At 33.3% G+C, this 24,669-nt stretch overlaps 2 protein-coding genes across 2 annotated transcripts; both read left to right on the forward strand.

The window, feature by feature from the left end:
• Positions 1 to 6,993: 6,993 nt before the first annotated feature.
• On the forward strand, positions 6,994 to 7,929 carry LOC105750956 (olfactory receptor 1020-like). Its single transcript, XM_012552705.1, has one exon. The coding sequence runs from the start codon at positions 6,994 to 6,996 to the stop codon at positions 7,927 to 7,929; it is 936 nt and encodes a 311-aa protein (XP_012408159.1).
• Positions 7,930 to 15,163: 7,234 nt separating this feature from the next.
• On the forward strand, positions 15,164 to 16,120 carry LOC100919280 (olfactory receptor 5M10-like). The gene has a single exon (XM_003773910.3). The coding sequence runs from the start codon at positions 15,164 to 15,166 to the stop codon at positions 16,118 to 16,120; it is 957 nt and encodes a 318-aa protein (XP_003773958.2).
• Positions 16,121 to 24,669: the final 8,549 nt, after the last annotated feature.

The following is a 24,669-nucleotide window of genomic DNA, read 5'->3' on the forward strand; positions in this document are numbered from 1 at the left end:
CCCACACCCACACACCCACACACACACACACACACATTTCTTGATCATCATTAAAACAAAATAAAATATTCTCCTTAGCTCCTACTAACCTAATGGCTATTCTCTTTTATATTTCCTCCTTTTTTCAACCCAATTCCTTTGAAGAAGCTGTTTAAAATTTGTGCATCCACACTCCTATCCTTCCACTTTCTTTTAAATCTTCTACAATCTGAATTTTGGCTTTTTCATTTAACTGAAAAACTAAAGCCAAAGCTGATAATTTTTTTTGCAATCCTTATCCTCTTCAACTTTCCTGTAGTAGTGTATGCTGCTGACCACTCTTTCCTTGTCCAAGCTTTTGTGACATTTTTTGTAAAGTTAGTTTCCCTTAGTTCTTTTCCTCTCTGACATCCAGTCTTTTTTTTTGTTGGATTGTCATCCATGACATGAGTCCTCACTGTTATAATATCCCATGACTCTGTCTTTATTCTTACTTCTTTTTTTTCCCTTGCTTTATATTCTCTTTCTTCATCTTCATTTCACATGGGCTCATCATCATTAGTAACATCCAGCTCTATGTATACAATTCTATTCTCTCTCCTAATATCCAGTTTTGCATCACCCAAAATTAATTGGAAATTTTGAATATTTCTTATAAATATTTTTAATATTCCTTTCCCCCAAAATTGCCTTTTCCCAAACTTTTTTGTAGCCAAAGGCACCACTCTTCTTCCAGTGACTAAAGTTTCAAATCTTGGTATCATCCTTGACTCTCATTCTCCCTCACTCTATGCAGCTACTCACCAAATCCTTTAAATGTTATTTTTAAAAAATATTTTCTAAATACTCCATTTTCTCTATCCACAAAATCACTCATAGTTCAAATCTTCATTACTTTTCACTTGACTATTATTTTCTTTTATTGTTTTCCATGACACAAATATCTACTCTTTCCAATAATCTTTTCCAAAGATGCCAAACTGATTTTCCTAAAACACAATATTATATGTTACTCCTCTACTCAACAAACTCAGTGATTCCCTGCTACCTGAAGGACATTTATCATTTGAAGTCCTTCACAATCTGGTTTCAACATCCTTTCTATCCACATTACACATTACTCCCCCTATATAATCTGTGTTTCAGGCAAACTAACCTAGATCATGTTTTTTTTCTTATCACTCTGGCTTTGCACTAGTTAACATATCCCCTCCCCTCATGCATGGATGTATTTTCTCTTCATCTTCATCTCTTGAAATTTTTAGTATCCATCAAGACCCATTGTTTTCCTTTTCTTTTTTCTTTTCTTTTCTTTTCTTTTTTTTTTTTTGCTGCAGCAATTGGGGTGAAGTGACTTGCCCAGGGTCACACAGCTAGGAAGTGTTAATTGTATGAGGCCAGTTATGAACTCAAGAAGACTCATTTTTAATGTCACCTGCTACATATAATCTTGCCTGAGTTTTACTTCTCTCCTATTTCCCACTCAGCTATTAATGTCTTTCACTCAAATCACTTTGTATTTCCTTTGAATATATCTCTTTGTCTCTGTCTCTGCCTCTCTCTGTCTCTCCTTTCTTCCTTCTTTATCTTTTCCCCTCTCTCACTTTCTTTTCTTTCTTTCTCTTTTTCTAAGCTTCTCATCTTTCTTTCTCTCCTCCCCTCTTCCATATATCATATAATTATACAAATACATACACATATTCTAATTCTGACATGTGAAATTTGCTAACAGCAATATTATGGGCAAATAATTTAATATCTCTGAGCCTATAATATATTGCCTGAATGTAACCTGTTTTTTGTCTTTGAATCTTGAATTCACAGCTCAATAATTGATACTTAAATGATTAATGTAGAAACAAGTTGTCTTTATACTAAATCCAGTCCAGCATCTTCCAAGCTAGCCCTCTTTGATAGCTGTGAACAAGGGCTTGAATCCTGGTGTGCTAATTCAAAGACCATTTCTCAGTCCTCAATCTACAGCATTCTGTCAAAAATAACTAGTCAAAACAATGAGCCAGTGGAAAGAAATTGAATTAATTAGTTAGTGTTATGTGAATCAAATAGCTTTTGAACAAGTTTTTTGCTTCTACATTCTCAGCTGGTCATTAGGGCATCATATGGATATAGGATGTACATGGAAAAAAAAACATAAATCTGAGAAGATGATGAAGAATGTATAAAATATGAAAGAGAGAGATGGCATCTACACTGGTAATGTTAAGGGATATGGCTAGCTGTATCTGGATAAGTAGAACTCAGCATTAATATGAGAAATGCTTCTCTTCACCAGACTGGCCACTGTTGGGAGGGTTCATTCATTCAACAAATATTTATTAAATATAGATGGTGTGCCTAGCACACTTTGCTATGTGCTAAGGATATAAAGTATTTCTTTACCTCAGAGGCTTTACATTTTTTCCCAATTTTTTTTTTAGAAAATTACACAATCACCACAAAAGACATTGCATTTACATAGAACTTCAGTATTTGCAAAGTCTTTTACTTATATTTTGTTTATGGAACCTAATAAGAACCCTTTGAGATAGATGCTATTATCACTATTTAAAAGATAAAGAATCTAGATAAAGAATTGAAAGAACTCACTCAAGAGCTAAGAACAGTGTTGTCTTTCATTTGGGTATTATAGATTTAAAACTGCAGGGACATTACAGCACATCCAGTATAATCCCTTCACATACATCACATTTTTCATATGGGGACAGTAAGTCTCAGAAATGACTGGATGACTTGCCCAACTTCATATAGATTAGGTAGCAGAGGCTAGATTCAAATCCATGTCCTCTGACTCCAAATCTTGTGCTCTTTCCATTGATTAACTCAACCCGCCAAAATATTTATTCATGTCATGTCTATCCATAAGATCTCCTTCTTTCCATGTCTGCAATTGTTGAATTTGTATCCATCTTTTAAAAACTGAATTTAACTGTGACTTCTCCAGGAAGACCTTTTTCATCCCCTTTCTGATTGTTAAAAATCTTCGTAACTTGTTATCACCTAGCATTTTGTTATGTGTCCTTTTAATTGGCTTTTAAAAATCTGGACCTGTGACTTCAGGATGTAAGGAACTTCTTAGGAGGAAACTCCCTACATTAATATAGACTTGATGGAGAATAGCTTCTAGGGAAAACAGCAGTAAGGAAGTTCCCCCCCACACACACACCTTAGATTTCTTCTGTTCTTACAATCTGTCATTGATTCTAAAGTCTTCTGGCTTTAGAATCAGTGTTCCCAAGGTCCTCCTGACTTTAGAGTATTATAATTCTAACAGTCTGTCCATCAATGATTGTAAAAATCTTCTGGCCTAAATATATAATAATATTTCTTTCCTTGCACTTTACAAAAGATATATTAGGGATCCGGAGGCCCTCTGATCTTAGAGTGCTATTGTTCTAACAATGTCTAACAATGACTCTAAAGTCTTCTGACCTTAGAATAGTCCTAGATCCGTGGATCAATGATAACCAGATTTCTGAGACCAGAAGTTCCTTAGTTCTGTCTCTAAGACATAAAATTAGCATATCAGTATCTTGAAGAATTGAATAAATTTGTCTCCTTGCTCCTGGTTCTTTGCTAAATTCTTTTGGAACTTAACCTGCTTCAATTGGTGATACAATATGGATTTGAGCCTGTAAATTCCTTTGACATACCTTGTGACACTGGTCTGTAATTCCAACCTCAACAGACTGACAACATAAAATCTTAGGGAGCTGCCTTATAATAAAGACTTAGCCCCTAATATTGTGTGTTATAGCTTCAATATGACAGTCAAAGCCTGAGGCTATGCCTACTCTAAACTCTAGAACTCTTCTAGCACCAAGTACCATGTTCCGCAAGGGGTAGAATACTAATACATGCATACCATTGATTTAATTGGTAAATGACCATTCATGTAAAGAACTACTAGGTCAAGGAATCTTCTTAAAGATTTAAACCAAGTTCTTTTTTTTTTTTTTTTTTTTTTAGGCCATTGGAAAGAGGATAAATCAACAAAATCTAGAAATCATATATATATGACTAGAAAAAAATTATATTTTCCAATGCTTTAAATTTTCCATAGATATACATGGGTATTCTCTAATGAAGAAAGCAGAAATAGAGGGTGACTACTACAAGCAAATTCTTCAGGGACTAATAATAGAGAATGAAATTAGAAATAATTAAGTTGCTGTTATTTGCAGTATAATCATATCACTCTCTTCCTCTCTTTTTCAATTCATAAAGCATAGCTTCATTGTATCCCAAAGCTCTTATGTTCTTTAGCCAATGTGATTTAAACTATAATGAGGAGGGAATCACTTCTCAGAGAACCTTATAGACTGGATACCTGACCATGATTGCTGAACCTTCAATAAGCTCTATTGGATAATTGCTCCATTTTTGACAAATGCCGACAATAAACCCAGCTTAGAAACATGAATAATTCCATAGTCATCAAGGAGAAAACACATTGCAATATGGAATTAGAACAATTTTAGGAATCAAAAACTAAGCCCAGAAAAAAGCTCTGATTACCTGCCTTGTTGAATGACCTTGTATTAATCATTCCTTCATAAAAATTAATTAACTCATAAGTTAAAATGAAGAATAGCCATCATTTGAACAGGTTTTCAATTTTTTAGATTTTTTTCAAAGATTTTTTTACAGACACCATTTCATGTAAGCCATACAACAACCTTAAGAACTAAAGATTATTATCTTCATTTCAAAAATGAAGAATTTGAGGCACAAAGAAATTAAATAACTTGCATGTGGTCGTACATCTTTTAAATGTTAAAGATGGGAATCAAACCTATATCAATTAAATGATTTTTGAGTCCCCTTTTTACTCTACTATTCTATAGTGTTAAAATTCCAAAAATTGTATCTCATAGTCAGAAATTCAATTTAAAAAGATCATAGTTAAAGATAAACTAATGGCTGAATTGATTTACCTTCTCTTTCTGGATAATGCTTGAATATCAATAATATTTTAAAAATATTTTAAAATTGATTAATTATTTGATTTAGCTACAAGCAGGTTAATGTATAAGCCAATTTGACTTAAACTTAGCTTGTCTGATTCAAATATTTTTTCTAATAAATTCATTTTATGATTCATGTCGGGCGAGAAAAAAATTATATCAAAAGGGAAAAACCATGGGAGAGATTTCAAAAACAATATATCAGAAAAAAAGAAGTGAAAATAGCATGTGTTGATTTACATTCAGTCTCCTTAGTTCTTTTTCTTGATACAGATGGCATTTTCTGTGCAAAGTCTATTGTGATTGCTTTGAATCATTAAATCACTAAGAACAGTCAAATAGTTCATAGTTGATTATTGCACATTCTTGTTACTATTGTATACAATGTCTGGTTCTGCTTGTTTTGCTCAGCATCAGTTCATGTGAATCTTTCTAAACCTTTCTAAAATCAGCTTGGTCATAAATTTTTATAGAATAATAATATTCCATTATCTTCATATACTACAACTTGTTCAGCCATTTCCCAATTGATGGGCATCTACTCCTTTTCCAATTCTTTGCTACCGCAAAAAAAGAGCTGCTACAAACATTTTTGCACATGTGTGTCCTTTACTTTCCTTTAAGATTTCCTTGGGATATAGACCAATAATGACATTGCTGGGTCAAAGGATATGCAAAGTTTTATAGCTCTTTGGACATAGTTCCAAATTGCTCTCCAGAATGGTTGGATTATTTCACAATTCTACCATTTATACATTAGTGTCCCAATTTTCCCATATCCTTTCCAACATTTATCATTATCTTTTCTTTCAGCCAATATAAGAGGTGTGAAGTGGTACTTCAGAGTTGTTTTAATTTGCATTTCTCAAATCAATAGTGATTTAGAGCATTTTTTCAAATATCTATAGATGGCTTTAATTTCATCATCTGAAAACTATCTGTTCATATCCTGGGACAATTTATCAATTGGGGAATGATTTTTATTCTTATAAATTTGACAGATTTAAAAATATATTTTATTATTATATATTATTAATATACATTAAATATGATACCTTTACCAGAAACACTGGCTATAAATATTTTCCCCAGTTTTGTATTTCTCTTTTAATCTTGTTCCTGTTGATTTTGTTTGTGCAAAATCTTTCTAATTTAATGTAATTAAAGTCATCCATTTTGACTTTTATAATGTTCTCTAGTTTTTCTTTGGTCATAAATTCCTCCCTTCTCCAAAATCTGGTAACTAAATTATCCCTTGTTCTACTTTGTTTATGGTATCATCCTTTATGCCCAAATCATGTAACCATTTTGACCTTATTTTGATATGGAGTGTGAGATGTAGCTCTATACTGAGTTTCTGACATATTATTTTCCAGTTTTCCAAGCAATTTTTGTTGAGTAGTGAGTAAAAGTTCTTGTTACAGAAGCTGGAATTTGTGGGTTTATCAAATACTAGATTGCTATAAACTTTCATTATTGAATTATATGTATCTAATCTATTCCATTGATCCATCATTCAATTTCTTAGTCAATACTAAATGGTTTTGATGACTGCTGCTCTATATTAAAGTTTTAGGTATGGTACTGTACCTAAAGGATGGCCACCATCCTTTTTAATTTTTTTTCATTAATTCCCTTTATATTTTTGACTTTTTCTTCTTCCAGATGTATTTTGTTATTATTTTTTTCTAGTTCTGCAAAATAATTTTTTGGCAATTTGTTTGGTATGGCACTGAAAAAGTAGATCAAGTTAGGTAGAATTATCATTTTTATTATATTCGCTCAGCCTACCCTTGAGCAGATGATATTTTTCCAGTTGTTTAGATCTGACTTTAGTTGTGTGAGATTTGCTTTGTAATTGTCTTCATAATAGTTCTTGGTTTTGTCTTGGAAGTAGATCCCCAAGTACTTTATTTTGTCTACAGTAATTTTAAGTGGAATTTCTCTTTCTGTATTTCTTCTCTGCTTGAGTTATTTACGTGTCTCATTTCTTTCTTTATTCAGTAGAAGACATCCCTCTTCTGAGGCAATGGTTTGGAGTAATCACAGCACAGTAACACACTTCATCCTCCTGGGATTCACTGACCATCCAGAGCTGCAAACTATCCTCTTTGGGGTCTTCTTCTTGATCTATGTAATCAGTGTAGTGGGAAACCTGGGGATGATCTTGTTGATTGGACTTGATTCACAGCTTCACACCCCAATGTATTTTTTCCTGGGCAACTTGTCCTTTGTTGATTTCTGTTACACCTCTGTCATTACACCCAACATGCTCATCAACTTCTGGGTGGAGAAGCCAGTCATTTCATGGAATGGTTGTGCTACTCAATTTTTCTTTTTTGGTTCCTTTGCTGGTATTGAGGGGTTTCTTCTAGCTGTGATGGCATATGATCGCTATGTAGCAATCTGCATTCCACTACTATATACTACCACCATGTCCCATAGGTTCAATATCATACTGGTATCAGTCACTTATCTGGCAGGTTTTGTTAATGCAGCAATACACACAACCTTAACCTTTAAGTTGTCCTTCTGCCACTCTAATATCATCAATCATTTTTTCTGTGATACTCCACCCCTCTTGAAACTCTCCTGCTCTGATACCCATGTGAATGAACTGGTCATTTTTGCTTTTGCCAGTTTTAATGAATTGAGCTGCCTCTTGACTATCCTTGCTTCTTATCTATATGTCATTGTTGCCATTATGAAGATGCGTACAGCTGAGGGAAGATACAAAGCCTTCTCCACATGTGCCTCTCATCTAATGGCCGTCACCATCTTCTTTGGGACAATTCTTTTCATGTACCTGCGCTCCAGCTCTAGCTATTCAATGGATCAAGATAAAGTGATATCTGTATTCTACACAGTAGTTATCCCCATGTTGAATCCCCTGATCTATAGTCTGAGGAACAAAGAAGTGAAAGCTTCCTTTAGGAAAGTCATCATTCAAAAAACTTCATTTTAATGTGACTTTAGAATAATTGTATCTTATAGTTGGAAAGGATGAAATATTGGAACCTAGAACTAAGACTTAGAATGTTAGAGTTGGAAAGATCATTTAACACACAATATCAAAGCTAAAATGGACATTAGAAATGAGAATTTAGAATGTCAGAGACAGCTAGGTTTCATAGTGGATTAAGTGTTGCACCTGAAGTCAGAAAAATCCAAACTTAAATCTTGCCTTAGATTCAAACAAGCCTTGTGTTGGTGAACATGATTGCATAGCTTTGTCAGGTTCAATTTCCTTATTTGTAAAATGGAGATAATAACCACCTCAGAATTATTATGAGAATAAATTAGAAAACATAGACAAAATGCTTTGCAAAACTGAAAGAACTATATAAATGGTAAGATTTTTTAAATTATAGAACTAGAGGATTAGAGAACTTAGAATATCAAATTTTAGATTTCCAAAATACTGTAGGTTCTGGAGTAAACAATTATTTTATATTGGACGAAACTTTAGATTACAAAGGAAGGAATTGAACTCTGGAAAGAGTCATAGAACACAAATGGCAGAACAATGAGAAATAGTTTAATGGGACTCAGTGGAAAAGAGATGGTTGGATTAGAAATCTCCTATAATTCTGACATTTTATTTTTTGGTAATCTAATAAAGGGCTTCTTAAACATTCATTTTGACTTGTTCACTCTTTAGGATCAAGGCCTACATATTTCCTTAGGTGTGATTTAAAATCTGTTTGAAGGACTTTGTCTCTCCCTTTTGTGACTATATAACATCCTCTAGCTAGTTAGAATTAAATTTAAGTGTCTGATGGCAGAGAGGAAATAGAGGGATTGATGAGGAGGGATTGATGAGAAGGAATTGATTTCAATATAGCAGTAGGATAGATTGAGAGAGGACTTTGATTTTGTCCTGGACATTTTCTCCTTTCTACCTCCTCACCCTTCATTGACATCCTAGCATTATCCCTAGAATAAGAGCAACTGACAACAGCATCAGAAGTTAAGAACAGACTTACTACCACCCTGGGATAAAGATATTTTATTATTTCCAAATTACAAAGTGGATTGATTATTCAAGGATGAAACAGGCTGGTAGGTGTAACAGGATTTGAACTTTGAGCTGAAACCAGGTTTATCACTTTAGGCACTATGGCACCTATCTGCTTTTTTTTTTTTTGGGGAGGGGGAAGCCTAATCACCTTAAAAATCACATTAAAACTTTTAAAGTCTTTGACTTTCAAAAATAATATAATCTATCAGTTTCCTCATCTACAAAATAGTGATACTAATAGCTGTTCAATATTTCAGTCAATTATTCCAAAATAAAACTGTTTTTACATTTAAAATGCTTTTTGAAAATTTTTCTCCATCATATTCTTAGACTTAAAAAACAAACATTTTCATAGCATTTCATGATTTCTGAGGAGTAGATTATGACATCAAAAATTTCACAATCAGCCTTTAAAGCTCTTCTTTAGAACTGTCTCCAGTACATCATTGAATACGACTTACCTTAAAAGACTATAGTGAAGTTCCAATGATATTACAACAAAAAGAGCCATCTACACCCAAATAGAGGACTGCAGGAACTGAATGTGGATCATAACACAACATTCTCACTCTTTTTGATGTTGTTTGCTTGCTTTTTGTTTTCTTATTCATATTCTTTCCTTTTTGATATGATTTTTCATGTACAATAAGAGAATTATATAAGTATGTTTGTACAACAAAAAGACTATGGTGAGAATGAAATAGATAATATGCCTGTTTTACACTTAAACCTAAAATGTCTATATGCATACAGTTAGAGATAACAAATGGCATATATGTGTAAGCGAAACAACAGTATTTTTATTCATTATGGGCAAAACGTTTCCCATATTGGCACAATATAAACGTCAACTATAATTTCCATTTATAATTTCACTACGAAATTCTTATTCCATGAAGAAGTACTTCAAATGCACTTATTTTCTCATTGTCTCATGCATGATTGCCTAGGAGAAAAAAGGACTAGAAAGTTTCATGCTTGCAGGATTGAGTAATAAAGTGACCCATGATACTTTGACTGGTTGTGGTCCTTCTTGGTATCATACTCTTGATCATCACAAAGAGAGACAGAGAGAGACAGAGAGAGAGAAAGTGACCTGCCCCAGGTAATACATATAGGTAGTTAGGTAGTGTCATAGCAGGCTTCAACACCATGACAACTGATTCAAGGCCTTCTACCATCCTAACTTCTTTCCTTCAGATACCATCCCCATTTTGTCAATACCCTTCTTATTTTTTTTCCTTTCTCAATTTTTAAAAATAATTCTCATTTTATTAAATAAAGAAATACAAAATAAAATAAAACAAAACAAAAGAGAACATTGTCATGTACCCAGAAGAACATTAGGGAAGATTTGAAATATATAACAACAAATTAGCAGTTCAAAAAAGTGTGTATATGTGTGTGTGTGTGTGTGTATGTATGTTAGTACAATAAATTATATTTTTGAGTATCCATCTTTTCTTCACTTTTTTGTAAATTGTTCTTGTTCTCTGCTGCATACTTTTTTTTTTTACTTTATTCTTTCCCCCTTTTAGTCCCCAATCCTTCCCTAAGCAGACCATAGTTAAGAAAGAATATATTTATGCATACATATGTATACATATATACATACATATAGAAATACACACACACACACACTCTCTCTCTCTCTCTCTCTCTCTCTCACACACACACACACTGCTCCACTAGAGACTTCCTGCAATAGCGATATTTAACTATATTCTGACTCCATAGAATTGCATTATCATCTAGATCACTCACCCCTTACTCCCCAAAGAGAGGAGTTTTAGAGTTTTCTCAAATTCTGTGTAAACTAAAGCTTCACCATTCTACTAGTTGACTAATTTAGTAATCTTGTACAAAAAAAGAGATAATTAGAGTAAATCTGTCATGACCTGTTATATTTCCAAGTAGAATGTAAGCTCTTTGAGCAGAAAGACTGCTTTATTTTTTTATGATCTTAGAATACCCAGCTTAGTCTAGTACCTTGAGTACAATCATAACCATATGATTTTTTTGGATTGAATTGACATGGCAATTGCTTTCAAGCACTTTAAAAGATTCTGGTAGCATGCTTTCAGCAGATGAATCATTCTACTTTTTATCAGAAGGTAGAACTTGGAAAAATAACACAAGTAGTAAAAAGGAAAATTTAGGTCTGAGGTTAAAGACAACTTTCTTATGATTAAAGCACTTCAAAATTCAAATAGAAAAGCAGCAAAGTATGCAATGGATAAAGAGGTGGATCTGGAATTAGCACAATCTTGTTCATTCAGTCATTTCTGCCATGTGTGACTCTTCATGACTCCATTTAGGATTTTCTTTGTGCAAATATCAGAATGGTTTGCTAATGGTTTGAGGAAATTGAGGCAATTATGATTAAGTGACTTGTCCAGTGTCATAGCTAGTCAATTTCTGAAATCATATTTGAACTCAGTATTTATAATTAAAGGTCTGTGCTCTATCCACTACTACACCTCAGTTAATTTTAAAATGCTATATAAATTCTATTTCTTATATTATTTTTATTATTATTATTAGTAGTAGTAATAGTGGTTGTGGTGGTGGTGGTTGGTTGTAGAGGGAGGAGAAGAAAGCACAAAAGGAGATCCATAAACAAATTAGTTTCCTTTCACTGGAGGTGTTTATGGAAAGGATGATAAGCATTTGGTATATACCAAGATTCTAGAGGACAGATAATATTTTCATTTTAACTTTGTTTTTCCAGAACCTCATATCACATCATAGCATCTTGCACAAAGAAAGCCCTGGATTAAATGCTTTTTAGATTAGATTAGAATATTTAGGTAAGGGGATTATTATCCAAATATAGATGGGATAGTAAGTTTTTAGCATCCTCTCCTAAACCAAACACTCTTGGTTGTGTGATTCTCTGCATACTGAGATTTCTGTGATTGTAAGAGAGTCATTGAGACATTGAAAGTAAGAAACCTCAAGAGACCATTTCATCCCTGCTATTTCAATAAACAATTATATATAGGTGGTTATTTGACCTAGGAAAGGGAAAGTGTCACAAAGACACTTAAGAATCTTGCGTCTTGATTTTCACTTCACCATTATTTACTACATAATTCTTCCTTTTTTTTCCAGGATTGATTAAGTCCAGGTCTTTGAATGAACCAATCTACACCATTTAGTCCTCTTATTTTAAGGATTGAACTCAAGTCCTAAGTGCAGAACATTGTATTATTACATGCTCTAAATAATAGTTGAATTTAACTTTATTTCATTACAATACTCTGGACTATAATATATATATATGCACGTATATATATGTATAAATAATATATCCATAATTAAATTTGTGATTTGATAAACAATCTGATACCCTGAAATAATTTTTTTTACTAAAATCTACAGTAAACATTATGGAAATTCTATGAATTCTAAATACGAACTCTAAAATAATGCATTATGTTCTCATAATTAATAAAGGTCCCCATAGTTGACTATATAGATGTATCTCAAAGTAAGTACAAAATTTTATACTTATAACCCTACAAAAAGTATGTATGTGCTTTATATCACTAAATAATATTTACATAGAACTTTAAACATTATTAAATCATCTCACATAAGCATTCTCATTTGATCTTCCCAATAACCACATCATATTACAGATGAATAAATTGAGAATGAGAGAGGTCAATTGACTTGGCCAGGTTCATACTTCTGGAAATACTCAAATGGACTTGAACTCAAGTTCATATGCATTTTATTCACCAAGCTACTTATTGGTTTTGTATCACCAAAAATCTATATAAAATGATCCAATTATCAACTGACTTTCAATAGTTAAAGAGCAATAAATGCACATGTAAATCCATAGGTTCACACCTCTGAGGCAAAGCAAGGGAACACTGAGCCACATGGGAGCATGGAAAGTGAAGAGAATCCAGCTCAAAAACTTCTTTAATTGATATGGTTCCTTAGGGATGTAGTAATGATTTCCTGGAGATGTATTTGAGTCATCCTTCAGGGAAAAAGCCCAAGAAATATATCATGATACAAACCCTTCTACTTTTACTACTTTGCATAAAGAGTCTCAAAGGGAAAGATACCTAGGAGATCATCTAGTCTGAGCTCTCAACCAATGCAAGGAGATACGTGGAAAGACAGTCATGATTCTGAAATAAACTACGTACTACTGTTCTGAAACCTCACTATGTTGACAGGTAGGCAATTCTTTTTGGTTTGTTTTCTGGAAGCTGAGAATAAGTCTCCTATTTTGGTTTTCATTGTACACATGTCTCATTTATTGAATATTATATTTTCAAAGTTGTACTTGGGCAGAATTTATAAGATCAACAATTATCACTTCATTCCATTCCTGGACACTAGTTAAGTTCAGATACACAAACATCCATTTGAGAGACCTATCCAGTTTTATCAAAAGCTTCTATATAACTGTACTTCTATAATTTGATAAGTAACCATCAAATACAATCAACTAACATTCATAAGAAAAAATACATTGCTGAAAGAATCCTTAGAGCAACAGAAGTACAAAAATGTTTATTGGTATAGTCAAACTCATCTCATTAAACATTGAAGACTACTTGCTAGTCTGATCATTTCCATTTTCCCTTTCATTATGATGTTTCTAGAATATTTAAACTAAAAGGATTTTAGGCAAAGAACAGAGGATGTCAAAAGTGGCAAGAACTTTTCAAGGCATCTCTTAAAACATCAAGATTTTATATTGTTATTTTTTCATCCTGTTCATTTTATCTTGAACACCTTTGGGGTTTTCTAGGCAAAGATATGCAAGTGGCTTACCATTTCCTTCTCTAAATCATTTGACAGATGAGGAAACTGAGAGAAGTATTAAATGACTTACTCAAAGTTAGATAATGTCCGAGACAAGATGTGAATTCATGAAGATGAATCTTCTCACTTCTAATTCTGTGCTCCATCCACTAAACCATTTGGCTACCCTGAATTTATAAATAACATGATATAACAAAAGACAATAATTAAAAGTGGTCTTTGTCTTGAAAGAAGGGAAAATAAATTCATGATTTGGTATAGTTAAATGTGAGTAATTTAGTAAAAACCCTCTGGTAGTTATAAACCTTGATTAATAATGATAATACTATCAGAAGATTATGAGTTTTGGGGTAGCTAGTTGGAGCAGTGGATAGAGCACCAACCCTGAAGTCAGGAAAATGTGAGTTAAAAACTGACCACAGACACTTAATACTTCCTAGGTGTGTGAACCTAGGAAAGTTACTTAACTCTAATTGCTTTAGCAAAAAACAAACAAACAAACAAACAAAAAAATTATGAGTTTCAATTGAAAAATTGTGACTAATGGTGATGATACTAGTTAACATTTGTATATTATTTTAAGATTTGCAAAACATATTACATATATACCTATATGTATATATTCATTACATGACATATAAGCAATATGATACATATAATTATCCTTTTAATCCTCATAACAACTCTTTAATTCATTTTTTATTATCCCAATTTTAAAGACAAAGAAATTGAAACTGAGAAAGGATAAATAACATGGTCAGGATCACAAAGTTAATAAATATGTGAGATAGTATAAAAATCCATGCATTAGACTGTTTAGCTGCTTAGTTAAATTTCATTTGGATTTTATACAATTATGCCTCCTGTAAAATCAAATTTTCTACTTCCATGTAGGCTTAAAATCTGATTGACCATAATGGAATTCAGAATAGTATGGTAAATGTAGATTTTGAATACATATACATGTATACATATATATATATATATATAAATACATATATATGTATATAAGTATATAGATATAGTTCTACAAGGGGAAAGCCTTTTGTATGTATATCTGTGTGTGTGTGAGTGTGTGTCATTGAGAGAGAAAGAGGATGGAGGGAAAGAGCAAGAAAGAGAGAGGCAGGGAGGAATGGAGAACAAGAGACAGACAGAGACAGGATGAGACACAGAGACAGAGAAAACGAAATAGAGAAACACAGAGACAAAGAGCGATAGAAGAAAGAGGAATAAAAGAATAAAGTGGTAAGTTAAAAAGCTGAATGTGATTCTTGATGATTGGTAAAGCATTCTAAAGTGACATAAACGTTTGCTTTCATATTCATTAAATCCCTTCTAATATTTCTAATGTGTACATCTTTCAATGGATAGGACATGAGAAATGTCGTCCCCAAACTACACAGAAGTAACTGAATTCATTCTCCTGGGACTAAGTGAGGATCCACAACTGCAGAAGATCCTTTTCATTGTCTTTCTAGTGATCTACATCATCACCTTGGTGGGGAATATGGGCATGATCATGCTAATCCATAAGAGTCCACGACTCCACACCCCCATGTATTTTTTCCTCAGCCATCTTTCTTTTGTTGATTTATGTTACTCTTCCAACATCACCCCTCAGATGCTAGTTCATTTCCTCTCAGAGAGAAAAGCCATCTCCTATGCAGGATGTTTCATCCAATGTCTTTCCTTCATTGCCCTGGTGATCACAGAATTTTATATCCTTGCTTCAATGGCCATTGATCGCTATGTGGCCATCAGCAGCCCTCTGCATTACAGCACCAAAATGAGCCAGAATGTTTGCCTCTGCTTGGTCATTGTTCCCTATGTCTATGGCTTCCTGAATGGCCTTTCCCAGTCCCTATTGACCTTTCACTTATCCTTCTGTGGACCAAATGAAATTAACCACTTCTACTGTGCTGATCCTCCTCTCCTATTATTGTCCTGCTCTGATGTCTATGTCAAAAAAATGGCCATGTTCATAGTAGCTGGCTTTACTCTTTCAAGCTCTCTTTTTATAATTCTCTGTTCTTATGTTTTCATTTTTGCTGCCATTTTGAGAATCCGATCTGCTGAAGGCAGACGCAAGGCCTTTTCCACATGTACATCTCATCTAATAGCAGTCACTCTCTTCTATGGGACACTCTTTTGTATGTACTTAAGACCCCCTTCTGAGCAGTCTGTGGAGGAATCCAAAACCATTGCTGTCTTTTATACCTTCATTTGCCCCATGTTAAATCCCTTGATTTATAGCCTCAGAAACAAGGATGTCATTGAAGCTATGAATAAAATGTTCCAGAGAAAACTCTTGGTGAAAATGGCAGGCTGTGTTACATAGATATATTGGATCAAAGAATCATAAATCATTAGGAAGCTTAAATAAACAAAGAATATTTGAGCCTTATCTTTCCCTTTAATAAATCAGGAAACTGTGATTTAAATTTTGAGAATCTTTTCTCAATGGTTACAAAATATAGAGCAACAGTAAGTAGTAGAATCAACTTTCTTATTCATTTTGGCTGATTCCAGAGTAAATATCCTTTCTATTATATTTCACTTGCCATCTCGTCTTTAAAATCCATCTTGAAGCAACAATAAAAAGCCAACCCTACTGCCTGGTATATAACACAATAGAAAGTACATATTAAATCAACAGAAGCAAAACTTACTGTTGTTGTTGATGGTGATGATAATTATGATGATGTGATTATGATAACAATGGGAATGATAGTGATGCTAATATTTCTTCTGATAATTCTCTACATAAGAACTTCCATGAAACAGTGGGTGTGGTGCTGCCTTCAAAATGGGAAGGAGTGAGTTAAATCTATATCTGAGATTTATTAGCTGTGTTATCTTGGCAGCTTCAGTAACAAGATAGTGATTCATGCAGCTATTTAATCTTACATTTGACACACTATGTCAATCTGTGTTGATATGTTTCCTTGTATGAAAATTCCTTATGTAAATGAAATCAAAGCCCCTGTGTTCTAGATGTCTTTTGACATTTTATTAAAATTTTCTTCTTGTTCATATTTGAAAATGGGATTTCAAAGAAATATCCATATATATCTATATCTATACATATAAATATAGATATAAATATAGATACACACAAACATATATATACATACATACATATATTTATTTTCTTATAAAATCTCTGAGATGTGGGTATTTTTAAATTTTCAATTTACAAATAAAGAAGGCAGGCAGAGATTAAGTAAATCCTTGTCTAGAATAAACTGCTGATACATGTGTATAATAGGATTTGAACTTTGAGAAACTCTCCTGAAACCAGGTTTATCACTTTAGCCCCTATGGGACCAATCTCCTTTTTTTTTTTTGCAGTGGAGTCTTACCCCATTCTAATTTCTCAGTCTCCTCATCTACAAGATATTTATACTAATAATAATGGTGTAATATTTGTAACATTTGTAAGTATTTAACAATGAGTTCTTCAAAAACAAAAATGTTTTTATATTTTATCTGCCTTATGAACATTTTCTTTATCATATTCTTAAGTTGCTATTGTAGAGGGCTGAAACTCTGTATGATTGATTTAAACAAGATGCTAACTCAGTGGAATTGATAAAACAATGGTTTTCTAGTTTAGCATGGTGATTAATAGTTCTCTAGTTCAGAATGATTGAATTAATCTTACAAAAACTATGGTTCCATAATATATAATGATTGGCTTATACTCACTATGATGAATGGATTTAATTGTAATAGAGCATTTAAGAAGGTCAGAGTTAGACCTACAGGGGGATCGAATAGGACTGGAACAGACTCGGGGAAAACAGAGGACTGGAGGCTGGAGCACAAGCTTCCAGATTCAGGGAGACTTCAAGACAGAGACCATCATGGTGGTCTTCCTGCCTCCCCCACAGAAACCAAGATACATTCCATATGACCTACAGAGAGCTAGCCTGGGCCCCAGGCAAGCAAACAAAACTGTGAAGGAGACAATAAAGATTTTTGGACTTTATATCTGGCTATCCTCATGATGATTACTCTGCTGAAATGAAGGCTGGTCCAGAGACCTCCAAAAAAATAACCAGAACACTGCACTCTATAATAGACATTTTCTTAGCATTTCATGATTTCTGAAGTGTATATTATCACATGAAAATGTTTATAATCAGTTCTTATAAGCTCTTCATTAGAAATGATTTTAGCACACCCCTGAATATCACCTATCTCAAAGGGCTAGGGTGAGAATCAGACAGCTAACACATATCTACTTTACACATAAACCTAAATTCACTGCATGCATATAGTTAGAGATTACAAATGCACATACGTGTGAGAGAGAACAGCATTTTTATTCTTTGTGGGCAGAGAGTTTCCCACATTGGCATAATATAAATGTCAGCTCTTCCATTTATCATTTCACTAAGGGATTCCTATACTGCAAAGTTCTTCAAATGGCCTTGTCTCCTCATTTTCTCATGCATGCTTGCTTGTGAGAGAGAAATACTGGGGAGTCCCATGCTTGCATGATTGTATAAACTGACCTGTAATACTTTGAGTGTTTCAGTCTTTTCTTTTTCATTTTTATTATTTTGAAATGTTTTATTTTCAAAATACATGCATAGATAATTTTTAACACTCACCCTTACAAAACCTTGTATTTCAAATCTTTAGCTTTTCCTTCCCCACATCCTCCTCTAGATGGCAAGGAATCCAATGTATATTAAACATGTGTAGTGCTTCTACGCATATATCCACAAATATCATGCTGCATAAGAAAAATCAGATAAAAATGAGAAGGAAAACAAAATGCAATCAAACAACAAAAAAGATAAAATCCTACATTGTGATCCACACTCAGTACCCTCAATCCTCTCTCTAGATGCAAATGGCTCTCTCCATCACAATACCATTGGAATTGGCCTGAATCATCTCATTGTTGAAAAGAGCCGTTTCTGGGGAATGATTCACCTCTGGGGGAGGTGAAACCAAGATAGTGGAGTAAGCTGCTCAAATTCTCCCAGTTTCTCTTGAAAACCACATGAAATCAAGTCTCTGAACAGAATCTGATGCAATAAAACCATTCTTCAGCTCAAGATAGACTGCAAAAACTTCAAGAAAGTTCAGCGTCACTTGGGTGAAAAGGGTGTTCAGCCCAGCTCAGATAGATTCTGGGAAAGTCTTTGAGAGAGGCTTAATCACAGCAAATCAGCAACTAATACCCGCAGTCCTAGGTCAGAAGAGCATCAAATCAGTGGGAAACCAGGGTTTCCCAGGGAAAGCTATCCTCTACAAATACAAGTGGTCCCTGTGCTCAAAGCCAAGGTTCTGACCTTTACAGGAAGTTTGAGAAAGCACCAAATTTATTGTAGGAGCAAAACTCTACCTTAAAGGTAAAACGAGGAAATACCAAAAGAAAAGTTAAGAAAATGAGCAAGAAAAAGAAAAGAACCTTGACCTTAGAAAGCTTTTATGGTGACAGGGCAGACCAAAATACAAATTCATATGAGGACGTAATGTCCACAGAAAAAAATTCAGAGAGTGAAATAAAGCTCAAAGAGGCTTTTTAGAAATGCTCATAAAAGACTTCAAAAGGCAAATAAGAGAGGTAGAAGAATAATGAGAAAAGAATTGAGAGATATGCATGAGAGAGTCAAAAGTTTTGTCAAGAAGGAACCTGAAGGGCCATTGTTTCAAAAGCTGTCTAACAAAAACAATTCAAGTATCAAGAAGCAACAGTCAGGATTACCCAGGTTCTGGCAGCTGTTACAATAAAGGATCAGAGGACATGGAATACTAAATTCATGGAGGCAAAGAACCTAGGGTTATAACCAAGAATGAATTACCCAAGGACACTCAGCATCATCTTTTAGTGAAGGATATGGTGCTTCAATGAAGCAAGAGACTTTGAAACATTTCTATTGAAAAAAAACCAGAAATAACAAAGATTTTAATCTACAAATACAGGACTCAAAAGTATAGAAAGGTAAACAGGGGAAAATAGACATTATTTAAAGGTTACACTATTTACATCCACAGATGGGAAAACAACAGCTATAACCCTTGAGAACTGTATCTGTCACTGGGGCAGAAAGAGGGGAGCAGCATCACATGGACTGAGGATGCAGTTGTGAATGGACTCTGATGTAATGGCATTAAAGAAAAAAAAAACATTAAGGATAGAAAAAAGTCTGTATTGGAAGAAAAAAAAGAAGAGATATAATGGGATAATTATTTCACATGAAAATGTATACAAGACCTATTAAAATCTAATGAAAGAAGATAGGGGAATGAGCATTGTCTGAAGCTTGATCTCTTAAGTTTTGGGTCTAGGAGGGAATAACTTAGCCATTCAGTTTGGTTTAGAAATTTATCTAAACTTATAAAGAGGTAAGAGGAGAAAGAGGAAAAGGAAATGAAGGGACATAATGGAAGTGAGAGCTGAAACACTAGGGAAAAAGGGAAAAGAGAAGGGGAGAAGGGTTGATAGAAGATAAGGTAGTGAATGAAGTGGGTTAAAAGAGCTCTATTAATAAAAGGGGAGAAGGGTGATAGGAGATTAGGGAGTGATTAAAGTGGGTAAAAAATACCACATGACTAAGAATGGGATGGAAAGAGAGAACTTAAGTATGTACAGGGGATTAAATAGGGTGGAGTGAAATAGAGTTGTTAATCATAACTCTGAATGTGAATGGGATGAACTTTCTCAAAAATTGGAAGTGAATAGCAGAGTGGATTAAAAAGTGGAATCCTACAATATGTTATTTTCAAGAAACTCATTTGACAGAGAAAGGCACATACAGAGTAAAGGTAAAAGGCTGGAACAGAATTTATTATGCTTCACCTTCAGTTAAAAAAAAAAAAAAACAGAGGTACCAATTCTGATGTCAAATAAAGCAAAAGTAAAAATAAATCTTAATAAAAGAGATAATGAAGGAAAATACATCTTGGAAAAGGGCAATATAAACAATGATGTAGTAATGCTACTAAATATATTTGCATCAAGAGGTAGAGCAGGCAAATTCCTAGAGAAGATTTAAGACAGTTACTTAAAGACATAGAGAGCAAAACAATTCTAGTGGGGGACCCCAGTTTTCCACTCTCAGAATCAGACAAATCTAACTACAAAATAAACAAGAAAGAACCTAGGGAAGTTAATAGGATTCTAGAAAATCTAGCTATGATTTCTGAGACTTCTGGAGAAAGCTGAATAGGGACAGAAAGGAATACACCTTTTACTAAGCAATTCATGACACATACACAAAATTTGACCATGTATATGGGAATAAAAATGAAAGGGGTGAACTCACCACCAATGAAAAAGAAATTAAAGTAATAATTAGGAGCTATTTTGCCCAACAGTATGGTAGCAAATCTGACAATCTAATTGAAATGGACAAACATTTTAAAAATATAAATTGTCCAGATTAACAAAAGAAGAAATAAAACATATAAATCATCCCATTTTAGAAAAAGAAATTAAACGGATTCACAAGTGAATTCTGCCAAACATTTAAAGAACAATTAATTTCAATACAATGTAAAGTATTTGGGAAAATAGTACTGCTACATTTCTTCTATGATGCAAATATGGCACTATTATCTAAACTAGGGAGAGCCAAAATAGAGAAAGAAAATTATAGACCAATCTCCCTAGTGAATATTAATGCAAAAAAATTTTAAATAAAATATTAGAAAAGGGATTACAGCAGGTTATCAGCAGGATAATATAATACAAACAAGTGGGATTTGTACTAGGAATGCAGGGCTAGCTAAATATCAGGAAAACTATTACCATCATCAGTCACATCAATAACAATACCAAGAGAAATCATATCATAATCTCAATAGAACTAGAAAAGATTTTTGAAAGAATACAGCACCCATTCCTAATAAAAACATTAGAGAACATAGGGATAAAGGGAGATTTCCTCAAAATAATAAGCAGTATCCAATTAAAACTTATAGCAAGCTTTTTTTGCAATAGAAGGTGGACACATTCTCAATAAGATCAGGGGTTAAACAAGGATGTCCATTATCTCCATTGTTATTCAACATTGTATTAGAAATGTTGGCTTTAGCAATTAAAAAAAAAAGAAATTAAAGGAATTAGAGTCAATGGAAATATAACACTATCACTCTTGGCAGATGATATGATAATGTTGTGCCTCAGTTCCCTTTTGAAGTCCTGACCTAGTTTCCCCATTGTCCTATCTGCCTCAGGTTATAACCTTTCCCTCTTAATGTTTGATTTAGTTACTCTGCTTCAGATTATAACCATTCCCTCTTAATGTTTGATAGAATAAAGGTCTTATATCTTAGACTTTAGGCTATACTTATTTCATGTTTAATGGGATAAAGGTCTTTATCTATATTAGACATCATTAGAATATCAGGAGCCTCTCCAGTACCTGACCATTATGTCATCCTAGGTGCCTCCCCCCATTAGGTTATTCCCATCCAAGTACCTCTCCCATTATGTCATTGTTCTTGTTATCCTATAAAAAAGCTTGCTGTCTGATACTTAGGGCTGGATTCTTTGAGATGATAGTGTTCTTCTGCCCTGGGACTTTGATTTCATTAAATTAAAAAGTTTTCCCACAAACAAAACGAACAGATGTAATATTAAAGGGAAGTAGAAATCTGGGGAAAAAATCTTTAACCCTAGTATTTCTGATAAAGGTCTCATGTCTAAAATATATAAGGAACTGTGTCAAATTTATAAGAATAAAGGTCATTCCCTAATTGATAAATGGTCAAAGGGATGTCAAGAGTTAATTACATTTGTATTGTATTTTATTTATTTTTATTAAATCTTTTTATTTTTCAAAACAATTTTTCAGTATTATCCCTTGCAAATTCCCCTTTCCCTTACCCTTACTCTTCTCCCACACCCTCCTCTAAATGACAAGTAGTCCAATATATGTTAAACATGGTAGAAATATAATTTAAATTTAATATACATATACATAATATACATTATGTTGCACAAGAAAAAAGAGAAGGAAAATAAAATGCAAACAAACAACAAGAAGAGTGAAAATTCTATATTGTGAACCACACTCAGTTTCCACAGTCCTCTCTCTGGATGTAGATGGCTCTCTTCATCACTGAACAACTGGAACTGATTTGAATCATCTCATTGTTGAAGAGAGCCAGCTCCATCAGAATTGATCATTGTATAGTGTTGTTGCCATGTGTAATGATTTCTTGGTTCTGCTCATTTCATTTAGCATCAGTTCATGTAAGTATCTCCAGGCCTCTCTGAAATCATCCCAACAGATACAATTTTAAAATGGAAGTACAAATCTGGGGGAAAAATTTTACGCTCAATATTGCTGATAAAAATTTCATTTCAAACATGTATAAGGAACTGTGTCAAATTTATAAGAATAAAATTCATTCCCCAATTAAATGGTCAAAGGAATATGAACAGACAATTTTCAGATGATGAAATTAAAGCCACTTATAATTACATGAAAAATGCTCTAAATCACTATTGATTAGAAAAATGCAAATTAAAACAACTCTGAGAAACCACCTCATACCTCTTATATTGGCTAAGATGACAGGAAAGCATAATGATAAATGTTGGAGGGGATGTGGGAAAACTGGGAAATTAATGAATTGTTGATGGAATTGTGAAATAATCCAACCATTCTGGAAAGCATTTTAGAACTATGCCCAAAGGGCTGTAAAACTGCATATTCTTTGATCTCGGCAGTGGGATTACCGGATCTGTATACTAAAGAAATCTTAAAGAGGGAAAAGAATCCATATGTGCAAAAATATTTGCAGCAGCTCTATTGTGGTATAAAAGAATTGGAAAAGGAGTTGATCAATCAGAAAATGGCTATACAAGTTCTGTTATATGAAGATAATGAAATATTGTTCTATGAAAAATTATGATCAAGCTGATTTTAGAAAGGCCTTAAAAGATTGTTTTGCTGAGCAAAACAAGCAGAACTAGGAATACATTGTACGCAATAACAGCAAGAATATGTGATGATCAACTATGAAAGTTTTGATTCTTTTCAGTGGTTCAATGATCCACAGCAATCCCTACAGACATTGAACGGAAAATGTCATCTGCATCCAGAAAAAGAACTATGGAGACTCACTGTAAATAAAAACATGCTATGTTCACACCTTTTTTCTGTTTTTTTTTTTTTTTTTTTTTTTTTTTTTTTATCTCTCCCTTGATTTTTCCCTTTTGCTTTGATTTTTCTCTCCCAATGTGATTCATAAAACAGGTGTTAAAAATAAATTTAAAAAGAAAATAGAACTTGGAGCAAGAAATATTAGTAGCAAAGAGAAAAAATTAGATCTGAGATTACAGGCAACGCCCTTTTGATTAAAGCATTTCAAAATCTGAATAGAAAAAGAGCTAGTTATGAAGCAGATAAAGAGGAGGAAGTGGAATTAGGAATATCTTTTTCAATCATGTCTGATGCTTTATGACTCCATTTGTGATTTTCTTAGTGAAGGAAGTTGAAGCAAATATAATTAAGTGATTTGCCCAATGTCACACAGTTTATTAGTGTGGGAAGTCTTTTGAACTTGCAATTTTATAATTGAAGACCTGGCCCTATGTCCAATATTTCACCTCAATAAATTTTGAAAAGTTATATAAATGCTATCTCTTATATTATTAGTAGTATTACTAGTTAGTTTCCTTCACTGGGGGTCCTCACAAAAAGGCTTGATGAGCACTTGGTATTCTTTAAGATTCTGTAGAACAGAGAATATTTTCATTCTATGTTTATTGTCTTAGCAAGCCAAATAATATCATAAGTATCATGCACAAAGAAAGCCCTGGATTAAATGTTTTTTGTTTTCTTTTTGTTTTTTTTAGATTAGATTAGAACATTTGGTTAAGGGGATTATTTTTCATGTATAGATTGAGTAATA

The sequence above is a fragment of the Sarcophilus harrisii genome, chromosome 6 (assembly GCF_902635505.1).
Source record: "Sarcophilus harrisii chromosome 6, mSarHar1.11, whole genome shotgun sequence".
Lineage (NCBI taxonomy): Eukaryota > Metazoa > Chordata > Mammalia > Dasyuromorphia > Dasyuridae > Sarcophilus > Sarcophilus harrisii.